The sequence below is a fragment of the Colobus angolensis genome, unplaced genomic scaffold, assembly GCF_000951035.1.
Source record: "Colobus angolensis palliatus isolate OR3802 unplaced genomic scaffold, Cang.pa_1.0 Scaffold306, whole genome shotgun sequence".
NCBI classification, from domain to species: Eukaryota; Metazoa; Chordata; class Mammalia; order Primates; family Cercopithecidae; genus Colobus; species Colobus angolensis.
Window position 1 is genome coordinate 2,357,509 of NW_012116333.1, and position 7,421 is coordinate 2,364,929.

The 7,421-nt window shown below is 49.5% G+C and overlaps 1 protein-coding gene across 1 annotated transcript in view; it reads left to right on the top strand.

The window, feature by feature from the left end:
* The window catches only part of WDFY4 (WDFY family member 4), a 312,399-nt gene extending 305,762 nt beyond the window's left edge, over positions 1-6,637 (top strand). Inside the window, exons 59-62 of the mRNA XM_011950358.1 lie at positions 263-445; positions 1,756-1,840; positions 5,047-5,158; positions 6,189-6,637. Coding sequence (XP_011805748.1) covers positions 263-445; positions 1,756-1,840; positions 5,047-5,158; positions 6,189-6,255 — 447 coding nt within the window. The 3' untranslated portion in view covers positions 6,256-6,637. The remainder of the gene's footprint in view (positions 1-262; positions 446-1,755; positions 1,841-5,046; positions 5,159-6,188) is intronic.
* The last annotated feature ends 784 nt before the right edge of the window (positions 6,638-7,421 follow it).

Sequence of the window (7,421 nt, forward strand, 5' to 3'; positions counted from 1 at the left end):
GAGCCTGAGGATGAGCCAGGTGCCTTCCGCCAGGAAAGAAGTATCCAAGCACATGACTGCAGTATGAAAAGAACCAAGAATTCACAACTGTGTGAAAACACAGCAGACCTGTAAGTCAGCTGGAAAGAAGTCTTGGGGTACCTTGGGGGTCTTCAGAGCATGGCAAATTGAGGGTACTTGGGTGTACCAACTGGGTAGCTGAGTATGGCTGATGGGCAGGCAGTGACTCCAGCTTAGAGTGATACCAGCTCTCATTGCACAGGGCACTATTGTCTCCTGTGCGGGAGCACACTTATCCCTGTGGAATGTCAATGGACAGCCCCTGGCCAGCATCACCACAGCCTGGGGCCCAGAAGGAGCCATAACCTGCTGCTGCCTGATAGAGGGCCCAGCTTGGGACACAAGCCAGATCATCATCACCGGGAGTCAAGATGGCATGGTCCGGGTAGGTGTGTCTTGGGCAGAATGAGGACATGACACAAGAAATGTGTTCATCTCCATTCTTCTGACTTCCTCTAGGGGGCCAAACCTGCAGGCTGCATTTGAGACCATTCCAGAACAGGTACCTACAGCAAATGAAGCTGTAGGTTCTTTCCAGGGAAAGAGTAAATAAATAAAATTATATATATAGTATTACACACACAGACACACACACATGCACGCACACACATACACAGACACACACACTAAAATAAACACTGTTGCAACATATAAAAGTTGAATGGTTAAATGCAAAAGATTATATCCCAGTGCTAAAAGGAGATATTTGTGTCATCCATTCAAACAAAACTTGCCCCCCTATCCACTAATTTATCTACCCACCAACCCATTTATCTCTCTACTCATCTACCCACCCATCCATCTACCCATCCATCTCCCTATCCACCCATTCACTCCTCCATCCATCCATCCATCCATCCATCCATCCATCCATCCATCCATCCATCCATGTATCCATCCATCCATCCATCCACGCAGGCTGAGGCACCCAGGCAGTCCCCTCACAGGACTTTGTGGCCTCTGCAGAAAGCAGGGCATTCTGGGCTGGTCTGGGCTTGGTGGGGTGTGGCCCACATCAGTGGGACAGCCAGAGGAGCCTGGGGTGGCCGAGCTGCAGGTATATTACTCTCCTGGGCCCGCCCAAAGCATGAGTGAGGGTCTTCTGTGCACTCAGCGCTCATTCATTCAATGAGTTCCTAGACTGGCCCAGGGCTGTGCTAAGCCTGGCATGGGACTCACGGAATCATTTGAGAGGAGGCTGGTCCTTGCCCTTTGGTGATATAAAATCCAGACCTGGTGAGTGAGAAGCCATTTTCAGTGAGTTGGCCTCAGGGCTCCCACAAGCAGGCTTAGCACCAAGGGCCAGACACGAGATGGGGGTGCCTAGCCACCCAGGGGTGAGGGAAGACTCTAGAGGTGGTGGCATTATGGGCAAGAGGGCATTGGTTGAGCAAAATGGTAATAAACTGGTTGCAGAGTCACATCCCTGCAAGTGAAGGGTGGTGGGGGGATAGATGAGATGCACTTAGGGACATGGGTGGGGTAAACTCATTCAAGGTGCAACTGTGATCGGCCAAACCTCCGCATGAGGAAGCTGGAGACTAAATAACCTTTTACCTGATAGTAAATTAACATCAGAAGTGAAAGGGGGTCCATGTCTTCATCCCTTCCCTGAGGGCCTCCCTAGGTGTGAGGAAATTGACTAGGCCACTCCGAGCTTGCAGACAGCCCATGACATTTGCTTTTTTGGGGCAGGTTTGGAAGACTGAGGATGTGAAGATGTCTGTTCCTGGACGGCCAGCAGGAGAGGAGCCCTCGTCTCAGCCTCCAAGCCCAAGAGGTACCTGACCTGCTAGGGATGTGGCTGTCCTGGCCTTGCCCTGCCCTCCTCACTTCCCCTCTCTCCGCCTCAGCCCAAGGGCTGCAGCTCCTCCCAGGTCTGCAGAGCCTAGGGAGGCCTGGGGAGGCACAGAGAGGTTTAGTGACTTGCCCGGAGTCACCCAGCAAGCAGACTATCCTCACATCTGCCGCCATCACAGCCACAACAGCCTCAGAATAACCTAACCATAGATACTGGAATGTAACCACCATCACTAACCCCTCCATAATGAATACAGGTGAAAACCTTCCCATCAAAGCTGTCACCGCATCATGTCCATCACAGCTGTCTAGTCCCCGCCCCCATCATTACCTCCTCTAGCTCAGTCTTCAGAAAGATTGTAGCTCAGAACTGGGACATCTTTATTGGGACCTACAATCAAACACGTTTTCATGAAGTGAGAATTCTATCATCCTGAGTGCTTCTGTTAGCTCCCTGTTTGCTCTGCATCCCAGAACCTGTGATCATCCACAAGAGAGAATATCCCAGATTTCAGAAGGCTGCCTTCTGAAGAGAGTAGAGGTTTGCAAGTCATTCATTTCTAAAATACAGTCCACACCTCTTTGACTCATTTAATCAGCCATTTGTGGATTCTTCTTCATGCAAGCACACACAGGCGTTTGTTTGCTCAGCCGCTACTGTGTCCTAGGCTTTATATTAGGGGTCCTTTCCTTCAAGATAAAAACACCTGGGGACCCTTGTCAACCATCTGGGCTGAGCCAGGACAATAACATCAAAAAAGATCAATAACATCACAAAGATGCAGATTAAGGGCCGGGCGCGGTGGCTCAAGCCTGTAATCCCAGCACTTTGGGAGGCCGAGACGGGTGGATCACGAGGTCAGGAGATCGAGACCATCCTGGTCTACACGGTGAAACCCCGTCTCTACTAAAAATACAAAAAACTAGCCGGGCGAGATGGCGGGCGCCTGTAGTCCCAGCTACTCGGGAGGCTGAGGCAGGAGAATGGCATAAACCCAGGAGGCGGAGCTTGCAGTGAGCCGAGATCGCGCCACTGCACTCCAGTCTGGGCGACAGAGCGAGACTCCGTCTCAAAAAAAAAAAAAAAAAAGATGCAGATTAAGAACTGCATCAGTTCACAAGTCCTGTTTCTCTAGGGTACTTGGAGACCACCACAAGGAGTCAGCCTATCTCAGTGTGAAAGAACAGAAGTGTGTGCATTCTAAGGAACTCAGCACATCTTTGGAAAGCAGAGGCCAAGCTCCCTCGCATATCTGCTCCCACTTGGAAAGGCTCTTATTCCCCAGCCTGCTTACAAAGCAGTTTTCTAGTACACTTGCATGAGTCTGCACACCATTTTAGTTTTGGACTCAAATGCCCACTTTTGAAGCTACTGGGGCCCAGTAAGCTAATGGCATTAGCTAAGCCTATCGTTGATAAATGGATGTCTGAGAAAGAATGCTGGATGGATGGGTGAATGGATGGATGGATGGATGGATGGATGGATGGATGGATGGATGGATGGATGGATGAAAGTCATCTCAGAGCTATTCAGTTGGTTCTGGCAGTGCCATTGGATTTGCAGGTTGTGGTAAGGTTGCACTCATTGGTCATGGGGTCTAGTGAATGAGAAGCAGGGTGAAAAGCAGGAAACAAAGTTCTAGACCCAACTCTGTCACAGCAACTTCTCTGGTCTTCTGTCAAATGGAGACACTTCCTGTGCATCCTAACTAGTAGAATACTGATGACAGAATAATAGTAGCCACAGACAAGAATCTACCCCAAATGCAGGTCATTGTTGCCATTTTTGCAGACTTTTGAGAGATTTTTCTCTCTGAACACAGCAGCTGATGGCATTAGGAAACTTACTTAAGGGGGTCTTAGACTGACAGGGAGCCCCAGATCCACATCCTTCCTCTCTGTCTACCCTGACCCGAAGTCACTGCCACCCCATTGGATTGACTGCCAAGATTGTGATTACGGTTCAAGGGAGGATTAACATGAAATGACAGGATGACATGGACATATTCAAATAATCACGTTGGGCTGAAGTTTAGATTTAACAAATCTGAAATATGTGCAGATTTACAAGCCTAAACTGCTGGAGGTCTTTAACAAAAAGGCGTGTTGTTCTTATATTGCTCAAAACTGCTTTGTTGGAAAGGGACCTGTATTGGGCATGACACGTGGATATTTGCATATGTGTCCTCTTGGCATGTATATTACTGCATCCCTCAAATGTCTTAAGGGGCAAGAAAGGAGATCTGTGAAGATATTAAGCATACTGCATTTGTGGGAAGATGTAATCTAATTTCCGCTTGGAATTCATTTGTTTGCCATTTGCAGCAAGGCCCAGCCCAGTTGAGTACAATTTATTTCAGGAATTGCCTCAAAGATTTGGACTCAATCTGGTACACAAAAAATACTTGGAAGAAGCTTGTTGTTTAGATTTGTACACAAATGTACAAATGCCTGGTGTGCTTTGAGGTGGTTTCTCCCACCTGGACCCCTCATGCGTTTCCTGGCAGTTGGCCTGTGTGCACACATGGGTGGTCACCCCAGGACAGTGGGGGCTGTATCATCTCTCCTGCCCTGAGTCCAAGGAAGTGGCCTCACAGGGACGTACCCAGCTGGTGTCTCTCCATCTCACCCTTCACATTGAAGGAATTACTGTCTGTCCCCAAATGCAGTCATTAAAATGAGTGAAGTAACAATCATTGAGTTATATTTTTTGAAAAGACGTTCTCAGCATTTAATTATTGGTTGTGGCGTGAGAGGATTATGATAAGTTGATAATGCCGACTTTATGTAATTTATTTTTACTAGGCAATTACTGGCTGCATTACATCCTGGCAGCAAGGTATTGTGGGGCATCTTATTAAGCATAAAGCCGGTAAACACTGATGAACAATTTTGCTGAACTAGGCACGCAATTTAGAAAGCAATAATACACAAATCCAATTTGGTACACAATGGATACCGCGGCACGTCAGCACATGTAACTATCACCGCCTGCAAATTAAATTGGGACGGCCCTTTTTGCAACAGCACAGGCCAAGATTAAATATATTTCTCCCTCAATTTAACAAGTTGCTGACCACAAATATAAATATGTGCGTATGTGTTTGTGGCCCTGTGTTGCAGATGCACACTGTATGTGGGAAGCCGATCTGGTGTTCTAACTCTTCTCTCCCATGCTCCACACAGGCCACAAGTGGGAGAAGAACCTGGCCTTGAGTCGAGAGCTGGATGTCAGCATTGCTTTGACAGGGAAGCCCAGCAAAACCAGCCCCGCGGTGACGGCTCTGGCCGTGTCCAGGTAAGCGTGGCCTTGTTTCTCTGGGTCTCCAGCAGAGGGCACTGCAGCCACCTCTAGGAAAGCCCCAGTGGCTCTGAGTCCAGGCCACCTCGCCAAGGAGGCCACCTCACTCCAGGACGGGCCCCACCGAGCATAGGATGCAGCCCGTGTGGCTGTGTAGAGCCCCAGGAAATGTTTTTCAGGGTTTTGTTGTTGTTTGTTTTGCTTTTAACTCACACATGCCCTTGCTCTCTTCCTCTTGAATATCCATACATTCATTAAGAAATCCAAGAGGTAGAAGTCTATTGTTTTGTAATTTTATCCTAAAGAGAGCCTTTTCCCCTGAGTTCCACTGCCGACTGTAACATTTGGTGTGATGATTATCCTTCATTAACAGAAAGTGCCTTCTGAGGGCTCTTAGCTGCTGTAGCATAGCCAAGCGTCAGTCCTGACACTTCATACCCGTTATTTGACTCGTAGTAACCCATGGAGTTGGTTACTGTCATTAACATCCTTGTACACACCGGGAGGTGCAGCCTCAGGGGTCGCTGACCTTGCAGAGCTGGCCTTCCTTCTTCCCTCCCTGGCATGGTGTGGGCTGTTCCGGCATTCTTGCCGGGGGCACTACACAGTGTTTTAGATGCTGGGTGGGGTAGAGTGGGGTGGGGTGGGCATGGTGGTAGGGCCAGAGCCGCACTTTTTGCAGATGATTTGCCATTTGTTCTGCCCTGGTCCTGGCTATATCTCTGGTGGGACAGGAGACTCATCTGGAGGTGCTGGAGAGAGGCAGAGCCTCGTCCTGCTCCCTGGGGCCTCAGCTTCCCCACAGTGCTGTGGGAGCCACCACCCTCACAGCTCAAATGCTCTTCCCTCCCCCAAGTGGAAACCTTCTCCATTCCTCCCACTACCTCCCCTGCCTCAGGAGAAATTAGGCCAGGGGCAAGCTCTGCTGGGCCCCGGATAGAGCCCCAGAGTTGCAATATCCCGCGTGCTGGCGAGGACAAGTCGTCCTGTCCCTCTAACATTCTTGTCTTTTCTTTCTCTTCCCAAGAAACCAGACTAAACTCTTGGTTGGTGATGAGAAAGGGAGAATATTCTGCTGGTCTGCAGATGGATAGGAAGAGAGAGGCAGCAGAGGCTCTGGCACTGCAGTGCCAGGCTTAGGGCGGCAGAGGTGACTGGGGCCTGAGCTCTGCCTACACAGGAAACCTCCAGGGCCTCCCTCACCACAACTCTCAAGGAAGGGCCTCTGGCAATCAGAGCTCTGCACCCCAGCCTTCTCCATGACCCATGGGAATTCTATGAAAAAGATGAGCACACACACTTGGGGAGGGCTGAGCAGCACTCTGGAAACTATGACTTGGTGATGCCCAGCTGCACACGAAATTACACATGACTCACTTTATTAAGGGCTATTGCACTGAAAAAAAAAGATGGGCTTGCTTACTGGAAATTATTGTATTGTCTTTATTTTATTAAAGCAACTATGTTCTAAATGCAGAAGGGCTCTTGAGTTTTAAATTGCCACTCTATTTCACTTATAATGCTGCCTTTCTAAGTATTTGTGTTTCTGTCCTGAGAAAGGCAGGAAGGCTTCAGGGAAGCACATCCGCCTGCACAGCCTCACCCAGCCCCTACCCGTCTTCCATCTTGGACACTGGCTCTTCCCCCACTTGCCCATAGTGTAGGGGCCTGAGAAGTGAGGGGCCACTGTGAAGAAGGCTCAGCCTCTGTGACTGAGCCACAAGACATGGCTGTGGGTGCTGCCCATGGCAGACTCAGGGAGGATGGCCTGGGGTAATACACCCGCTTTGGTGACACACCCACCCCCATTTCCACAGCCTGCAACAGACAGGGGTTCCAGCCAGCTCCTGGCCCAGCAGTCTCTTCCCAGGGCCCTGGTCCACACTCAGCTTCTGAGCTGCAGTTCTTCCTGGAGAAACCTGCACTACTGTGTGACTTTTGTTTTCCACCTGAAAATGTATGGCAGGTGGGTTAGTTACTCGTGCCCCTCTGAGGAATTCCAGTACCTTCTAGTGCCTGGGTTATTCTGGGATTGGTCATTGGGCATCAGAGGTCTCACCCTCACTCTAATGTCTTCTCCTCACTCCAAGATTTGCAGAGCTCCTCAAAAGGAAATCCAGCTGCCTTTTTAATAAAGTCAAGCTCAGGTGGACACACAGGGACTTGGGGAGATTAAGCTTGCAAGCTTCAACTCCTCTTTCAGAGATCTCCCTTTCAGGGGCCAGGTGGGGATCCTGATCTTCCCCATGTCTCTAAACTC